Raw genomic sequence first — 20,669 nt, forward strand, 5'->3', positions numbered from 1 at the left:
TATATATAAAACTAAATCTGCTGATAAAATAAATTTGCAAAACGAAACACTGCAGCAAATTTTGATGATTAGATAATCGCTGTTATATATTTTCAGTTATTTAAATTTAAATTTTGAAAAATAAATATCCATTGGTTAAATGGGTCTAGTTCAGGGTATTTTCTTGTCAGAATGTTTTTTTTTGTCCTGACAGAACTTCTTTACTTCATTTTCCAGGGGTTTTGCGAATTATTCTCTTAAAATTAAAAATAATGTTCACTTGGAACAAACTTTGTTTTCGACATATTAGAATTTCTGACCCCCAAAATATTGGGGGCAGTCACAATCTGGGAAACATGGTTTCAATAGTTTGGTCAGGAGTTCGCTCTAAAGTTTGGACCCCTTAGTGTTAATTTTACTTTTCGCGTATTTCACAATATCTAGGAAAATGCTTAAGCGAATTGAAAAAAATTTGCTCACATTTATGCAATTCTTTTATCCAAAGAAAATTTCATGTAAAAAATAACTTTTAGTAAATATTTATTATTTTTCTTTTTATTACTTAGGAATGATCGAAACAGTTTTGAATTGCTAGGTTAATCATTTTAAAGAATGTAATTGTATGTTTCAAAATACAAAATTTTAAGCAAATTCAGTTGAATAATTCCTTAGAAATGCTTACGTTTTCAGTTAAACAATAATAAATACGTTTTCATTTCAACGTTTCTTCGCCCCGCATTTCGCTGTCGGGCATTGATAGCACTACGATTATTTTCCCGGAGATTTAATACTGCTAAATTACGTTCAGCCCTATGTCGCTGTTGATATCGCCTAAGATATTCACGGCGATCCATTTTTTATAAGAGGTATAAGTATTTTAAAGTAAACTCTGTTCAATATATTTCACACATTCAATACAAAATAAAAATCTCAACAAGATTTAGCTGGTAAGTTTAGTTGTAGATCAGCTGGTAAGATCTGCTGGTAAGTCTTTTTTAAAAAAACATCCCCTCTGCACGGGATTAAAATTTTGATGGCATGTATTAGGAACTTCCTTAGGAATCATTACTAGAACATCGCCAATATCCCATTGTGCAGCTTTTGTGCGGCGTAAATAAATTACTTCTACTACTTGTGAGCACATTTTTAAAATTCTCATTTTGTTTCATTAGGTTCCATATTCTATTTATATACATCTCTTAAGTTGCAACATAAGCTCGTTTTTTCCGTTATATATATATATATATATATATATATAATATTATTTTGTTTCAGAGCCCCATGCATCAACTTTACCAAGGGTTACATTTCATCAGGCCCAAATACGTTCGGAAGAAGGTGCTACAGCCCAACTTCCTTGTGTAGCACAAGGAAATCCACCCCCAACTTACAGGTCAGTTGATGATTCAAAAACTCTATTTATATATATATTTTTTAAATTACCTTTCATTTTTAAGTGAACATCATAAAATATTCTTTTGATATTTTTATTAGAAAAAATATTCTTTTATGAAATTTAAATATTTATTTTTAAAATTTGAAAACAAAAAAAAGACGTGACTACTCAAATTATCAACAATAATTTCTGATGTTTTTGCAGAACGTTTTTACCTTACTCTTACGAAATCACAAAAAATTGATACGCCTACAATTTTAATCATATGTACACATATTTAGAACAGCATGTTAACATCTGTTATAGCCTTTAAAAGATTATTTTTTATTGAAATCTTACTTCTTTTATTAAGTTATCCACATATTAGGTAGAAACTTATAAAAACAGGTTTTATTAAGCGAATAATTCCTTGAGTCTTATGGTACGAAATTTGTTATTACTTGTAATTAATTTAAATTGAATTATTTCTCCTTTTTTAAGTTATCCATATATTAGGTAGAAACTTATAACAACAGATTTTATTAGCTAAATAATTTCAGTTGACTTATGGTTAAAATTTGTTTCTGCATGTAATAGAATAAAATGAGGTTTATTTCATAAAATCAAGACAAATTTACAAAGTATTCAAAATTGAATAAGTTATAAGCAAGAAAATAATATGAATTAGAGCGCTGGTAAGTGTCGGGCATATTGCATAGAGGCAGTATCAGTTTGACCAAACTAGTACCATACTCTAAGTATTTTATTAAGAGTAACAAATTTTGATATTTTTAACATAATTTAATAAAATATGGAGAAAGTAGGAAATACTTACACATAATCAATGTCCATTAAATTTAAAATGTAATAATAGTTAGATTTACATTAATTTCCACTATTAATAACTGCCCATTAATTATTAGTTATATGGTCTAAATACAATATGAAGAACCCCAGTACAATATGATAATAAATTAGAAAGTTAAAGTAACGTCAAAAACATGCATGCTTTAAAACTTATTACGAAATGAATCAAAATGAATAGAAACATACATTTGAAGATTTAAAATATGAGGAATATGATGACTATCATGACTATTATAAAAATAATTAGCAAGTATATTAAAACAATCTTTAATTATTAATAATTATTATTTATGCAAATTAAAAAGTTACGCAAATAAAAATAATCAGCAAATTAAAAAGTTAATGTAATGTCAAAAACATGCATGCTTAAAAACTTATTGCGAAATGAATCAAACTGAATAGAAACATACATTTCAAGATTTAAAATAGGAGAAATATAATGACTATCATGACAATTATAAAAATAATTAGCAAATATATAAAAACAATCTCAAATTATTAATAATTAATATTTATGCAAAATGTTATTCAACACAAATAGTTCCAATGTCATACGTTAAAAATTAATAAATTTATGTTTATTTAAAGATTGTGGTACAAATTTGTATAATTAAAAGCCTCAAATAAAAAAAAAGTAAAAATTCGTCCATTGCATTAATATGACAAAATAAAGTTTTAATATAAAAAATCTTCAGATAGGGTAACAGTTGCAACATTATGCAATAATAAGCAATCAAGTAATATACGTTTAATAAGGATTCATAAGTTTGTTGGCCTATAAACCTTAATATTATAAAAAATGTTTCATCAAAAGTATTTCTTAACTCAAAATTGATATATTCCCTACGGACTAACCTTAACAATTCAGATGATGACATAGCAAGCTTTGACTGATTTTTCTTTGAGTTTGGGCTTGAAAAAGTGAGATAATACTCATCTTTATGATATACAGTAATGCACAGGTTGAACTATATCTATGCAGTCTGAACTAGATTTGAGATTCAAAATTAGTCGTTTAATTTGACCATCGTTGTATAATTATATTTAACTTTTATTACGATACGTATCATTTTGATTAGGATCTTTGGAGTATTAAAATAATTGACCGATTAATAAAGTTCTTGTCCAATTCACTAAAAATCATAAGTAATACATAAGGTGCAATCATGAAAAAAAGCTAAAAGAATCACAACAGTTTGGAGCAACTAAAAACCATACTCGTTGGTTAAAAAGCTCAATAAAAGATGCTTAAATTAATGAGCAAACACAACTTTTGCGTTATAATTTTGTATTGGTTTACAAAGTGAATAAATGAATATGCTTGGTAACGCAGTACAAACATTTAGTAAACGCAGAGTTTTCATTGTTTATATTAAATACAATACTAAGATTACTATAATACCTTCAAATGGAAATGAAAATAAATTTTGTGTCTTTATTAAATCATGCAGTTCACTGCATTTTCAAGAAAATTTCTCCTTTTTGAGTTTTTCGAAATCTGTCCTTTCAAATTAATTTAAGTTCCAGTTATATGCGAAAATAGCAATCGTTTATAGCATCCGTTATGATCTCGACCTATTAATTATTTTTATGCCATGAACTTTAAATGCTATAACTATAAATAAAGAAATTTGCTTATTTTTATTTATTATGAAACAATGAGAAAATTATATTTGACTACAATTGCACATTATCTAACATTTATGTGTCACAATTCTGCAAAAACCATCTATACAACTTTTCTAATTTCTTGGAAATGAGATTTCCAGGCATTTTTCTATTTCAAAAACATTAAGGACTGATAAACCTTAGTAAGCAACAAAGCATTCTAATGCTTCCTAAACTTTCTAAATTTCTTAATACAGCTTTTAAATATTTATAAATTATTTGGTGCTCTAAGTTAATGGAATTTCAGTTTATCGCTTACTCTGAGGCATTTGATGTGGCAACTTCGTAAAAACATATTCGCGTTACTAAAAGTAACCAACATCCCTAAATATTCGCCAAATTAATACAATCGGTGAGATAAGCCTTTGCGTGGAAAATATTCTTGTTCATCATAAAGTTCCGATACTTTATTCTCAGTTTCCACGTGTAGTAATTACTTTAGAAGCAAACATCATAAACCATTTTTAGTATTTTAAATAATTCTACTGAAATGTTTCAAATAATGAGATTTAAGTGCTAATCAAATAAGTTTAGATTATTTGAATTCAAGTAGTGTATTAAAATGTAGTTATATTATTATATTCACTGATTAGTCTTGCACAAAATAATATGGTGTTTTAAATTTAACATGATATATTGAATTAATTATTATTTGAACTATAACTAAATTAGCCAGTTTCTACGTCAAAAAAGTTTTTTATGGAAATAAATATGGATTATGGGAGAACGTATTGAAGGTTCTCTTCAGGACGCACTCCTCTACTATGGTAAAAACGATATTTCATCGACATAACTATCCTAATATATAAGTGACTTTTTATAATGTGTCTATATTGATAAAAAATAAATATGCAATTCAAAATGAGTTTGAGGTAAGAGATGGAAAGTAGAAAACAAACTTACCGACTTGGAGTAAAAGTTAAAATGCTTTAAGAATAGATATACAGTTAACAAAAATTATCTAAGAAGAAGAAAAAAATATAAAGGTTTACCCTATTCAGTACAAAAAAAAAAAAAAAAAAAAANAAAAAAAAAAAAAAAAAAAAAAATAAAAAATAAAAAAATTAAAAAGCAAGGAAAAAATAATGTTTAGGGGCATAACATCAAACATTCTTGAAACAGGTTTGCTCCCTCCTCTCCTCCTAGCCAATACTAGGTTTGGAGAAGCGTTAAGGTGAAGAAAACAAGTTTCTTTTTTTTATTGTTGGTTTGTTCTGTATTTTTACGCTATTGCTTAACAGTACTGTACTATAAATTAAGATATTTCTTTGACAATACATTTACATCATATAAGTTAATTAAATCGGCTGACACATTTTGACATAGAAAGATTAAAATGGCGGGTTAGCAAAGCAGTGTACGCTACCATGCATGTAGAGTTGTGACGTTCACGAGAAAGGTGACGTAGCTCCCGTGCAACACTTTTCTTCTTTTGCGCATGCGCTGTATCGCGCTGGACGCTCTGCTAAATCTGAGTGTGTTGTTCATCCTATAAGTTGTTTTTCTGGTATGGCATGCCGCACCTAGCAGTTTCCCGCATTTGTTACGTATTCGAAGAGTTGGACTTCTTCTCCTTTCTATATTCTTTGATTTCACAATGAGGTTTTTACTTTTCAGTTATAATTCAATTTTCATTTCCATTGCAGTTTATTCTAAATTATTTAGCTTTATAGAAGCGCATTTTTCGCTTTATAGAAACGCGAACTTTAAACAAAATAAATAAGTAGTTTCAGATAACTTTAGAAAATCTAATTCATGACGGAGTCCGCGCTTTCTACCACACTCACATATATAATTTAGTTTCTAACATAACGAATAATAAATATTATTAAGGAAGGTAAAGATTAATAAACTCATTTTTTTTAAATAATTAGGAGCTATACGCTAGCTAACAACAAAGATGACATTTTTAAAATATTTGAAATAAATAGAACTGTAAATAGTTTAATTTCAATCAATAGCTTATACCAAACCATTCAGAAAATTCTACTTTTAAAATAATTTTCTGGAACTGAAATTTTTTAACTATATAAATTTTTTTATCCTTGATTGATGTATTGAAACGATTTCTAGGATCAAGGCCTAAAATTTTAAATTTACCTCAATGTGCAATTTTCAGGACGTTGTCACAAAACGAGTTACGAGAGACATGACAGACATACAAATTCTTCATTTTAACAACATAGATGCCTTTTAAATGCAAAACTAGTTGAGGCGTTTGGATATATGTTATAGGTAATCTACAGTTTTTTTCAACTCAGTGAGAGTCTGCGTACTAACAAAGCAGAAAAACAAAACTTTATTAGTGATTTTAATAAACTGTTCATTTATAAAGTTACCTTTTTTTTAAATATAATAGTCATGGCGAAGAAGTCGGCATAAAAATGAGATGTGTTGAGGTTAATTGATAAATTACCGTATTGGTTACGATCAAAACATATTAAGACATTTTTTCATAAAACAAATAAAAATAAACAACTGCACTGTTTTTTGTTTTCAACAATATACCATCACACATTATAGATGTATACATTTTGTTTGGAAAACTACTCTGTGTATCACAGTACTGAGATTCCATATTATAATTCTAGAATATTATAATTCAACGATAGTATGGTTCAACTATTATATCTTAACGATATTCCAATAATATTATTCAATGAGAGAATGGTCCCAATATTATGATTCATCGATACCATAGATCCAACATAAACAATATTATGGATTCAATATTATGGTCCAACTCTTAACCCATTTTTCTGAAAGTGTACCGTGCAGTACTCATAATATTTCTGATATCAGTCTCACTTCATTTTTCCTTAATTATGAAATTTATCAATAAATTAACTTGGATTTGCTGCTTTAAAATGCATTTTTTTCTTTCAAAACATGGTTTCAAGTAAAATTTCAAGTAAAAAAGTGTATTAAATACTTTTCATACACTCTTACGAAATTAAGTTTTTAACTATTTCTTCAGAAACTTTCATGAAATTGTTACCTCTACATAAGTTACACATTTTTTAACAAAGTTTCGCAAATACTGAATATTTCACATTATTTTTAGCCTTTTTTTAATAAATTACCCGTTATCAAAGCTAATTAAGCAAAAAAAGCAGACTTAATTATTCTTACTTAATTATTGTGGAACAATAATGAAACTTTCAAAATATACATAGTTACGAAACATTTAAACTCAGATTAAACTTTAAGTTTTTCAAGTCAAAAATTTTAACATTTGTCTACTAACCGCAATAGATTACTGGTTGATTTATGCTGAATCAAAAGCTTTGGAATTCATTAAATTCTCGTTCGGAATGTCAGTTTAATTTACTTCACAGTTACAGTTCGTCTAAGAAGTTAAATTAGTAGACATCATCAAGTGCTAAACAAACATCAATCATTTCAATGACGATTGTTTAACAGTCTCTTTGGTAAATGTTTCTACGGTTGCTGCGCTCGCAGTTGAGTCAAATTTCCATCCTTTAAGCTAACGATGTCAAAACATTTAATTACAAATGCAACTGTTTCCGAAATATGTTTAAAGACCCCCACTGATAACTGAACATTATGTAAATTGAAAGAGTGCTAGGCAATACCTAACCAAGTATAATTTCGTGGTTTCAAAAGTACACTGGCAGACAGTGGCATTTGTGGATACCCATACATACTCCGAGTTTCTGACTGTCAGATATTTTAAAAGGTAATTTTTGGTATAATAAAACTCTTGTGCTTATATTTCCTTCTCATATGTATTTCTAGAATACTTCCAAATGACAAATAACTTTAAAAGAGGCATTCTGCTGAAAAATTTCAACTACTAAAATAATGTATGATTCTTTTAAAGTAGTATGTTCTTGGTTTAATATTTTTTTAGCCCATGAAAGCATTACTTATATTTAATTATTACTTTTTAGTTTTTGCGATTTTATGCATGGCCAGAAAGTGCAGAAGTGGAAAAACTCTTAAAAAATAGTTAAAAGTTGGAATGTTAAGGAACCCTACTGATAACTGAACATTATGTCAATTGAAAGAGTGTTAGGCAATACTTAATCAAGTATAATTTCGTGGTTTTGAAAGTACTCTGGCAGGCTTTGGCGTTTGTTGATACAAATACATTCTTTGAGTTTCTGAATGTCAGATACTTTGATAGGTAATTTTTGGATGTAAAAAATCTTATGTGCTTATATTTCGTTCTCTTATGCATTTCTAGAATATCACCAAAATTCCCAATAACTTAAATAGAGTCGATCTATTCAAATATTTTAACTATATAAAAAATAATTGATGCTTTTAAAGTAATATGTTTCTGGATTTAGATTTTTCTTCAAACCAGATAAACATTATTTAAATTCAATTATTGTTTTTTAGTTTTTGTTAATTTGTACAAACCAAGAAAATGCCAGGAACTCTTAAAAAATAAGTTCAAAGCCAATTCTCGGATAGAGGAAGAACAGAGAATTTTTTAAGTATTTCGCCTTTGAAATTTGAATAATTAACAGAAAAAGGCGATAGCGAGAAGTTGTCGCATTTTAACCAGGTGGTTATAAATAATTGTTATTGACCCGCCACTATTATAAAAAATCATATTATTCACAGAAAGACGTGATTTCCTTGATTAAAAGAAATCATCAAACAACATCTATGGAAAAAAAATTACATTTCAGAATTGATAATACTTTTCAAACATTAAATTATCATTTCATACATTTTCAAATTGAATTTAGAAGCAAAACTCTCTTTAATAACACTCATACTTCTATTAAAGGGATTCGGGACATAAACTTATAAAAGATTTTGATTTTCTTATTGCTATTGAAAAATATTTACACCATTGCGTCCATTTCAAGAATGATAAAATTGTACTTACATTAACATGAAAGCCCAAGATAGAGTTTCGTCTTGCTTTCTTAACATGTGCAATGTTGAAATAAAAAAAAGAATAACTTATTTCTTCGAAAAAAAACTTTTTTTGACCAAAATCTAAGAACTTTTTGACCACTTATACTTCTAACTCTTATATACAATATTTAAATCAATTCAAACTTTATAATTTAAAATGACTGAATCGAACTTTCAAATCAAAACCGTTTTGCTCATTAATAAAATAGGACATCTCTAGCTAACCCTTATATTTTGAAGGTTAAGCATCTGGATTTTCCAAAAAAGGAATAATAAATTGAAAATATGTCCTTTTTTTACAGATTTTTCAAATTAAAATACCGCATGCATTAATAAATTTGCACATTTTATTCTCGAGCAATTAAATCGCTTGAAAATCCCATGGGAAAAAAAGTTAAAGTTATTAAGATTTTTTATTTTGCACACTGTACTAATGTAACGACGACACTTATAAGGATTTTCTCCATGATCATCTATTTTATGATTTTTTTTTCAAGTTTCACGTCAGGCAAATAAGATCAAAAAAGTATAGAATATGAATACTCTGGGTATGAATACTTGAATACTTTACTTCAGTTGCTCTAAAGGAAACTGAAATAAGGTATTTTTTTTACATATTTTTGTAAAAAAATATAATAAAAAGGAAATAAATTATGCAATTTAGAATTTATAAATTTCGAAAAACGCAATAATCAAGAGATTCTGAAGCGAAATTAGAGTATAGCTATTCTAATTCAAAACGAATCTGTAATTTTTTAATATTAACACAGAAAACATTCAGAATATTTTCCTTACAACGGAACTCAATACACCGATTATATTGTTTTAAAGAGTTTACTATATTTTAAAATGGTTCCAAGAAACAAAAATCTAATGTCTTACCTTTATAAAAGCTCGATAGGAAACTGCTCTTAACTATATGCTTGGAAAAACAAAATTGCACTCCAGACTCTCTTAAATAGTATGACTATAAAAATGTATAAAGCTAGAAAAGATTTTTATAAAACAAACAAGACTATGCCGATAGCTATTATAATAAGTTATCTTATTTTTTCTTCACATTTAACGATAGAGTAAATTTTATTTTATTTTTAAAATTATATTTCTCCCGACTTCTTTATTGCATCAAAATACTACACGGCTTCGATTACTTTTGTTCTCGAGAAATGCATTTTTGTTCTTCTATTTTCTAACTGAGTTTAGATATTTTCACCTTTTTCTCTCTTATCGAAAGGGAATGTTCTGTACAACCTCCCTGTGACCGCATTTCTGCCTTTCAGATTCATATCAGACTACACACTTTTTCGCTTTCAAGCAGATCTTAGAAGTGTTGTTTTATTGCTGCAACTCAAGAAAAGAAAAAAAAAACTCTTTCAAGTTCGAACTTTAATTTTATTTCCATGTTCTGCCTCCAATCTTTGAAAGAAAAGAAAGGAAAGAAAGAAAGAAAGACATTACAGGTTTCTTTCTACGAAATCAATTTTTATTCAGATTTTAAGATGTAGAATATTCGGTTTATACTGAGTTAAGAAAAATCTGGTGTATCGTCGGAAAATATATTGAAATACTCAATATTTAGGTAAAAATATTTTCAAGGGGGAAAAAATCAGATTTTTTTAAAAATTTTGAAGAGAAATATTTAGAAAAAAGGAAAACTACATTTAAAATCGTGATGGTTGAGTGATTAAAACACTGATGTGTCATTGTGAAAGACTGGGGTCTGATCCCCTGTTTGACAACCACACATCTTCAGATTGATCGGTACCACCGTGTCCGGGAGGCAAAAACGGCTTATACGCAATTACGACCACTGCCCAATCAGGTCATTGGTCACGAAACTGAGCAGAGTAAATTTCCATGATAGCCTTAGATCACCTAATGTTGTTTCGGAAATACATTGCTTTTTTATGTTTTAGTTAAATATTATATTTTTTGCCTTATGTGAATTACAAAATATACCGTAGACGAGAAATTACCAGACTCTGGAATATCAGATAGATGCTTCGGGATGTAATATGTCATTTAATTTGGCGAAGACTGTCATCCAGTCTTTTGCGTTGATCCTTCCACAAATTTAAAGAACAACAGAAATTTTCCCAAATTTAATGATCACAAATTTAATCTAAAAAGATTAAAGTCTTTAAATTTAGCTGTCACCCACACTGGTAAGTTTAACAAGTCATGAGTGACTTTTGACAATAAACTGAAATGGAGATCACACATTGAATCAATTTCAAATCGCTTTCGGAAAAGAATGACTGCTTTGAAGCATCTAACTGGGCTTCTATGAGAATATGAAATATCAACTTTAGGTATTACTTAAAACGCCTTTATCCTACAATTAACTACCAACTACTACAAAACCTTTAGTGTAGTAAATAATAAAGCTTTGAAAAATTGGAACTTTTGCAAAATCAATCACTGAGGCTCATAACAGGAGCCAACAAATCAACGCAGATAGATGCTGTGCTTTTATTGACAAACATTAACCTCATTTAAATTATACTTGAATAAAAATCTTTAGTATTGTAAAAAAATTAATAAGAACTGTAAATCATTATTGGAATAACTATAAATTGAGGAAATCCAAAAACTCAAAATTGTAATGCTCTGTTTCTGAATCACATGATATCAGAAAAAAGTGTTGAATTGTCTGCTGACATTCAGATAATTGCAAAATTTGCTAATTCACTAGATATAATACAAATTGAAACATATTTTTGTCGTTCAGATTTAATAGAAAATAACTGAACAGATGTTTTGAAATTTTATGCTCTAGACATTATTGACACGAAAGTATTCGGAATCCAAGTAGTTGCCTGTTTACACAAATGGCTCGTTTCATAAAGATATCGGGACTGCAGGTTCGAAAATTGCTCTTTCTTTTTATTCATCTCGCTGCTTCAGTAGGCAAATATCAAATAGTTAGTGAAACAGAGATAGAGACTAACCGAAATTCTCCTAAACATTTATTGATTTTTAAGGATAAGTTTGATAAAATTGTCGTATTTTCCGATTCCCAAGCTGCGATTCTGGTGATTAGTTCAACTGGACCACCTTCATCAGGTGAAATCTCCCAGTGTTGGTGAAATTTGCGGGATCTAATTTTTAAAATGAAACGTGTGGTACTCTAATGAATGCTGCATTTTCAGAAACTAGCAGGTCGGCAGTATCTCGATAAGGAGATCGAGGCAACTTTAAATGATATCTTTGGCATTATCACTTTCATTTTATCAAAGATCACAGCAATCAAATAATGGATCGAAGTTACGAGATACTAGTTCACGATGGAATAAATCTAAATAGTCCGAAGGCAGAAATACTTTTAGCAATATCCAGCAGTCCCCGGAGGCAAGCTGTGCCCTATTTCCCTCTGTTGACTGAACATGATTGTCTGATAGAACATCTCCACCCCCATTAGAATGTTTTCAAATTCTGGCTGCCGATTCTGTAAATTTTCAGATCAAATGAATAAGCACCAACTCCGAAAATGTGCTTCACTCTATGGTGACTCTGAAGTGTGGTACACTAGTGTGCTAGAGAAATTTAAGGCAATGTCACTTCTTTTTTGCAGCATTCTACTTTTATATTTATTATTGTTTTATTTTCGTATCTCTATGTTTATTTTTTTCCTTACTTGCAACTAGAAATATATAAAAAAAATATAAATATTTTATCTTGTCGGAAAAGGGGTTTCCAACCTTATATCAGCGGAAGACACAGAGTGCGCTTAGCGTTTTGAATATGAATGCCGATTCCATACTAAAGTATAAATTCCAACTTGTAACTCACCTTGAAAACATATGGTACATCTATCTGTCTGGTATTTTTGAATCTGCTCTTAGGTACAAAAGATAAGGAATCGTTATATGTGTCAAACCAAACTCACTATAATTCGAGTAATCTTAAAACACTTTTTCATATTACTACTTAAAATATATAGTTAGTTAATTCTTACGCTACGTTCTCGATATAATATACATATATATCGAGATAATATATATAGAGATAATCGCCCATAGAAGACAAGAACATTTTTCACGGAACTGATAAACTTTTATAAAGATAGTTTAAAAAATAATTACGAATACATTTGTATAAAAATAATTATAAATTAAAATAAATAACAATAATAAAAGAAGCTTAATTTTTTTCACGTTTTTCAATACAGTTAAAGAATACAATTATTATTAGTTGTAGGGAGTGGTTATATAGTAAAAAAAAACTAATTGCTATTGTGTTTTAATTGCTAGATAAGAGGACATTTTAACGATTAAAATAATTTAATGGCGTTTTTTAATCACCACAAAGGATTTTTTCATATTTCAAAGCCCTGATCTATTTAAAAAAATATGTTTATAAATATTCGTTTTCTTTCCAGAAAGTCGGTTAGTAATATAAACGTTATTATTTTCAAGTGAATTGAACTTGGATCTCACTATTTGCCATACAAACATTTCGAATCTTGCCATTTCATTAACAATTTGGCAACCAATTTTCAGGAACAGGGTTCATTCATTCATATCACGTTTTCGAACGCTTATTTCTCAGCCATAAAACTAGTTGTTATTTGAAATAAATATCGTGTTACGTGCACTTTATCTGTGTTTCTCGGTGTCATATCTTTCACGACAAACGAAGCATATCTCTTCTGTCTGGCATTCATGCAAATCCAATCGAGTTTAACTTGGCTCCGTTTCAATTATGCCAAACTTTTATGTCAGCTAAGTTTGACAGCTACCTGGAATTTTCATTTGCTTCTAGTTGCATAGGAAGAGCCGAAATTATTACGGGATACTTAAGAACTGCAATTTATTAAGAAAATGTATTATATTAGTTTCACAAACTGGAGAATATTTATGTGATATAAATTAATATAAGCTAATAAATTAATATTCTTGGGTTGTTTTAAAAATATCGTATAAATATAGAGAACACTTGTAATGTATTTTTAAACAAGTACAATTTCAATGTATTTTTTTAAATAAAAAATCTTTCTAAATCACAATTTAAAACAAATTAGAAAAATTTCGAATTCCTTAAAACCGAGGAACTAATTCATGATTTCGAAAAAAAATCTGCTTTGTGTCTTACCAGTAACAAACAAATATTTTTTTCATACTTAGTTTTTTTTTAAACTTGATAAAAGTGCCTGAATTTAAGTTTCTTTCTTAAAAATATAACAAATAAACTTGGATTTTCTCTGTAGACGCATGTATTGTTCTTTATCAAGTTTACTAATTATTGGCATTCATCGATGGATATCAATTTGATATATTCGTCACGATTTTGTGTTTTTTTATTTCTTATTTATGTATACAGTTACTCAATACACATAAATTCGTAATTTTTTTTATTGAAAGTTTTGTTACTGAAGAAAAATCTCACTGAATGGAGCCTTTAAGTTTCTGACAAATGACTTGATTTTTGGAGACAGAACTAAGTATAAATAGTAAAATTTTTCAATCGTATTCCTTAAAGCAAATCTCGAAGAATTGTTTAATTTTCAAAAATTGGAATTTCTTGGAAACTTTCTGAGCAAGCAGGTTTGAATGCCATTGCATAAATCTGTTAAATAAAGATACATAATGAATTAAAAGGTGATTTTGTATCTACGAAAAAAGGCAAAGGATTGTTAAAGCGAAATTATGCGGAAAATGTTACGCAGCATGTAAAATGTACATGTAATGTTAAATTATCCAATTTATTTAAATGGTATAAATATGGAAAGACTTGTAGTAGGAATTGGTTTGATCCTATGTTCCAAAACTTTTCTTGATCACTGATTACTTTGAGAAAAAATCTCCTTAAAAAAATTACCCTTACGAAAAAATATAGTGCTTTGCTAACTTTTCGAATTTGATGTGTACAAATCTTCTCGGGTCTAGGACACAACTTTAAATGCCCCTTTGACTGTGAGTTAACTAGAATTGAGTATTTAGAGTTGCGTATAATTAATATTAGTATATAATTACATTGTGAATAATAGATAATTTATTTCTTTGGTCACGTTTTCACATGCGAATGTTGGCTCATAAACATTAATGATATTTCAAATGAAGGAGACACATTTTCAATGCGCAATTAATTTCTTACAGGAAATAAAAGAGCGTTAAACACTTAACGAAATTACAAAGATTTGATAATTTCAAACCATCTCTTAAATTAAATATTAGCTATCAAGAAGAACATAAAAAGTTGAAGACTAAAGGAATGAAATTGAAATAAATGTTTTAGAATGACAGATTGGATTATGAAAACATGAATATATGTTTCTAAATAAAGTCCATGTTTAATATAAGCACATTTTTTATTCAAACAAATTTTGAACATAACTGTGTGAATTAATTTCTCCAGCAGTGTAAATTATACAAATGGAAATAAATTTGTCCAGCTAAGTTCGGTTCCTTAAAATAGTGAAGTAGTCACTAAAACTCAAAAGTAAGTTGTAGTCACAACATTTTAAAAAATCGCAGTTGCAATTAACTACATTTGTAACAAAGTAGTTGCAGTTCTAGTAAACTACAAAAATAATGTAGTTTTTTCGACCACTTACTGTATTTATTTCTTTGATTAACCCTGTCCCGCACTCGCAGGGGTCATCCAGGAATTTAATATAATAAAAGAACATATATAATAATTTAGAAAATATAGCATTATCTTTTCAGCCATAAAATAAAATAGAAAAATTCGAAAATACATTTTTATGCAGAAAAAGTCCTTATTTTTATTCTGTGTGCAAAGATTTTCAATTTAAATCCTTTTTTAACTGAAAAAGAAAGTTTATTACTTAACTAGAACTTTCAATCAAGGTTCAATTTTAAATGAGTCACTAGTTCATGAATAGAATGGGATTATTAAGTCAGTCTAGTAACTTCGTTCTTTTACTTCGTCAACAAAGTCAGCTAGAATTAGCTTGTTCAGTTCGTTTAACATAAAACTCTCGGCGGAAGAGAAAATGAATTCGTGACGCGACATGTGAGGAGATTTGCACAGAATATAATCCATTTAGGAAGGTTTAGTTGAAAATATTCTTCGTCACGCATTTAACAGTATTTAATTTATACATAGCGTGTCGCTCGTAAATTCTTAGCTATAAATCTCTCTATAAGTTTTCGAACGTCAGATAATATAACGTGTTTTAAACCTATATTTTTTTTTAAATGCCATTTGAAAAGACAAGAAATTTCTATTGATGAACTTTTAATAGTTAAACCTTACTTATTTTATGACGAAACTATTTAAGATATATATTTATGACGGTTTTTTATCTATTTGAAAAATATTCTTATACATTTATGTTTTCATATATAATACTTTTGAATATATTCGAGAAAAAAAGCAAAAAATGATCGCATGTATACTTAGAAAGAATTAAATTTAAAATGTTATGAAATTTAAATTTATAATGTCTCTAAAAATACTAAATTAAATTATTATCACTAGCTTTTTTCTATTTAGTTTAATTACTTTTCATTTAAATTCAATACCTCTTCCTTATAACTAACTAAATGGTTGTGTTTAATGGAGAAAAAAAACATTTATATTTTCTCAAGCTATTGTGAGAATCTCACAATATGAATACATTTAGGATCAAAAACAAGCGGAAATGTTCAACACCTGTAAAAGAGAAGAATTCATGTTGCTTAAAACGATGTGGTTAGAAATTTTTTGCACAGATAAAGCTAATTCTTAAAGAAAGTCAAATTCCATTTTTTAAAATACAAACGATATGTTTTGTCCATATTATATAATTAGAAATTATATTTAAAACAATGAAATATTTCCTATATGTATCATAATATATTCATATATATAATATTTCCTATGATAAAATATTTCCCGTATTTCCTATATGTATGGTTAAATAAAAATATTAAGGAAATATTAAATGGTTAAGTCTGTATAAATCATAAACTAATTTATAATTGCAATTCGTTATATTTAATTTAATTTTTTACTAGTTACATTATTTCAAACTTTACTGCTAACTAATGTTTTGTGTTGGCGAAAAATGCTTTTATTATTACTCCACAAACTGTCATGAGAATTCTTCACAGATTCTTCTAAAAACATAAAAGTGGGAGTTATTTCATTTTAAACTGTTCAATACCGGTAAAAACCTTTTCAAAAAAGAACATAACCACAAACTTAACCTAATTTTATGTTGGCAAGAATCTACTGATATACCAGATCCATCTCAAAACTTTTCGGGGACTTTCAAATATTTTCATAAATATATTTTCTTACTTTTACCATACGAAAGGAAAAATTACAATATGAATGGTTTAAATAACTAGTAAGTAGCAGAGAAACGTCAATTTTACCTCAAAAATGCGTAGATTTAATTTGTAAATTTTACTAAGCATTCGTAAAATTTACGTAAAACTGAAACGTCTAATTATAGCAGAAAATGATTAGCTAAAAAACGTAAAATTTTACATACACCAATTTGTTTCTTTGACGAATATTTAACTACCACTTTTTACTAGGTAAGAATGAGTACGTTTTTACATAATATTTACGTCAACAAAAAGACAAAAATTACGACAGTTCAAATGTTGAATTATAGCTAATAATGGTATTTTAAGAATATTTTACTAAATACTTTTTGCTGGGTAAGAATGAGTACGTTGTTTTTTCATATTATTTACGTCAACAGTACGCCAAAATGTAAGTAAGCTAAAACATCAAACTATGGAAAAAGCTGAAAATTGGCTTAAATAAATTCGAACCGCAATTTAAATGATAAATTCGCTTGGTCAATAATACTTTAAATATACACAGAATCATTTTCACTAAATCAAAATAGTGAATATTCTTTCGCCAATCTTTCGTAAAATAAACGAACGCTTTCTAACCAAAGGGTAGTGGATAAAATCCATTCCGTTCATATTACGTAAAATATACCAGAGTTTTTTTTACCAAACATGTCAATGGTAATATTATTCCGTCAATAATACGTAAATTTTATATATAATGCGTATTGACTTTACCAATTTCCCAAATACTTACGTTTAATTTACTTATGTGAATTTACTTATGTTTAATTTACTTTACTTACTACATGGGGTATATTTTGCTTTTTATAAGCCGGAATTACATATAGGGGGAGGTAAGGTTAAATTTATAGTAATAAATTACATGATTTTTCTGCTGTATATATACATATAAAAGCGAAATCCCTTGATAATTTCAAATGACTGCTTCTTTTCTATTTAAATTCACTGTTGGATTTTAATCTATAATTTAATATTTATTCGTGACATTTTAAGAATAGAGACTACAGGAAATATGCAGGTTTTTTATGTTCATGGACTTCATTTAACAGATTTACTAAAATATTTAAATTTTTTAACTTTATAATTCTACGACTTTGAATACGCTGAATATTTTCGATAATTTTGCAGAACATTGATTTCAGAAGCTTTGCTTATATTATCATCTAATACGATTGATTTCGTCTAGAAAGTTTTTAACGCATCCTTTTTAAAAACACATTTTTTAAAAAAAAAATTACATTTTATTGAAAAAAATATAATTACCAAAGATTTGAAAAAAAAATCACAGGCATGAGGCTTCCAAAGCCCTAGAAATTGGAGACCAAGGGTAAATGTAGCATTTGACCCATCCTTACAACGCCTCTGGTCACCAAGCTAGTCCGAGGAAAAAGTATGGCCAAAACTTGGGCATGGTAACATTTACCGAATTTTTGGCTCAATGGGAATATCAAAAAGTTCGATTACTTTTACCCAAAGATTTTGAAGAAAATAACAATGAAATATAACATTATAATAAGTGATAAGAGTTTGGTAAGTGTGGTAATATTTGGCAATTTTATCATAATACCCTGAAGCATGGCATAAAAACCATGTGCTCGTTTAAATTTACTGTTGAGTTTTGTAATTTTTACTAAAGATGTGGCAATTAAGAACTATAAAATTGAAGGCTAGAAATTCTGGTAAATCTTTACCATATCAGAGGAAAAAATTACCATATGAATGGCTTCCCAATAAAACAGCTAATGTTACGAAGTTTTAGATCCGGGAAGAAAATGTTGATTAGTTTAATACAACTACAAGTCTAAAATATATATGTTATTTTTGCTAAGAATTAAAAATCTTAACAGCTTTTTTTAATTCTACTACATTATTTCGTAGCTGTCACTGTTTGCCCATTCCATATATTGTAAGAACACGATACAGTTCACACGAAGTAATTAGCATAAGTCAATTGTTTAAATCTGGATCAAAATTGAATTAAAAATTTACATATTGATTTAATACCTCTAAGAAGAAATTTCAAATCCACTAGAGTTTGAGTTTCCATTTATAAGTGACAGTAATTAAAAGATTAAAAAAGAAATAATTCCTATTATTTAAATAGTTATTCAACTAAGCAATAGAGAGATTTAATTTTAATTAAAATTTATTTATTAAAGAGATTCTTAGATCAATGCAAGATTTACACCTTTAAATTTACTTTTATTGCTAAATTAATTTTCCTATTCCTAATTTTTTTTTTAAATAAATTCAAAACATCATTATCCACTTAGTGGTAAATAATAGATGAGTATAATAGAATACTAAAAATTAGATCCTTTAAGAGAATTGTAAATTTAGGAAATAAAGCATGTTTGTGATTACCTTGCTTGGCTGAATAATTTATAAGAAAGACAAAAATAAAATGAAAAGAAAAATGATAAAATAAAATTAAAAAAAACAATTCAGTGAGAAAAACTAATTCAATTGCAATATTTATTTTATTTGTTAAGAATCCTAATATTTCCAGTAGAAGGCATTTATCAGGTTTTGAAATTAATTCAACTAAATAAATTTGTAATCATGTTAAATGCTTGATTGTACTCTGTAAATGCATTGAACATGATACCAATTTACATTATGCAATTTTTAACTGATAATAATTTCAGTAATTAGTAATTGGAAATTATATGATCAAATAGAGACAATACGATTTTCATTTAAAAACTTATTCAATAAAATAATTTAAGATTTTATTTAAGAATATTTCCTTAATATATAATGGTCCAGCTATTTATACCTAACGATAAGCTTTTTATTTCAAGAACCTAATTTATCCTAATTAATTATTTTACCCCAATTAAAAGATACTTATTCAAACATATTTGTTTGCTTAATAATGAATAATAATAAAGTATAGTAAATTAATAAAGAATAATAAAGAGATTAAAATGCCAAAAGAGACCATTTTTTAAATAATTTTTTGTGATCGAGTAGTTTTAATGATCATGACATTATTTTTCTAACTAATTATAAATAAGAAAGAAACCTTATTCTAGTTCAATTAGAGCAACTAATTCGATTGTTGTTTAATTTCTTTACTTCGTTAATTTGTTATTTTCCTTATAGAAACTTTTAAGATTTTTATACTTATTCAATTTTGCAAACTTAAAAAATAAATTCGTCGAAAAAGTATTTTGTTAAAGTAAAATGTTCAAAATATAACATTTTACGCTTTTTAATCATGAGGGAGAAATTTGCTTCGAAAATTGTTTATAAGTCACGTACAAACCTTTGAAGAGGAGATTCATAAAAATGAAAAATGGAGCTACGTGAACATGATAACTTAATCACCAAAGCTCTTTCTTTAATGCATGCGAGAGTTGATGTAACTATTAATTTAGTTTTCATTCTAAGTTTATTTGAAAAATTGAGAAAAAAAATGGATAAAAAGAAAGATGTAATTTATTGCAACGTATGTTACTTTTTCAAGCATATTTTATTTATTGCTCGTTATTGAATTTGTGCAAAAAATCCTCCCCTCTTTTTGTTTCAAAATATATAATGTAATTGATAAAGAAAAGTGAAAAATGAAACTGTTTTTGATTTTGTTAAAGTAT

At 27.6% G+C, this 20,669-nt stretch overlaps 1 protein-coding gene across 2 annotated transcripts in view; it reads left to right on the plus strand.

Moving 5' to 3' along the window:
* The window catches only part of LOC107439847 (cell adhesion molecule Dscam1), a 221,465-nt gene that overhangs the window by 143,614 nt on the left and 57,182 nt on the right, over positions 1–20,669 (plus strand). For both annotated transcript variants that reach the window (XM_043053190.2, XM_043053191.2), the window contains exon 5: positions 1,255–1,372. In XM_043053190.2, the coding sequence (XP_042909124.1) occupies positions 1,255–1,372 (118 nt within the window). The remainder of the gene's footprint in view (positions 1–1,254; positions 1,373–20,669) is intronic.

The sequence above is a fragment of the Parasteatoda tepidariorum genome, chromosome 1, assembly GCF_043381705.1.
Source record: "Parasteatoda tepidariorum isolate YZ-2023 chromosome 1, CAS_Ptep_4.0, whole genome shotgun sequence".
Lineage (NCBI taxonomy): Eukaryota > Metazoa > Arthropoda > Arachnida > Araneae > Theridiidae > Parasteatoda > Parasteatoda tepidariorum.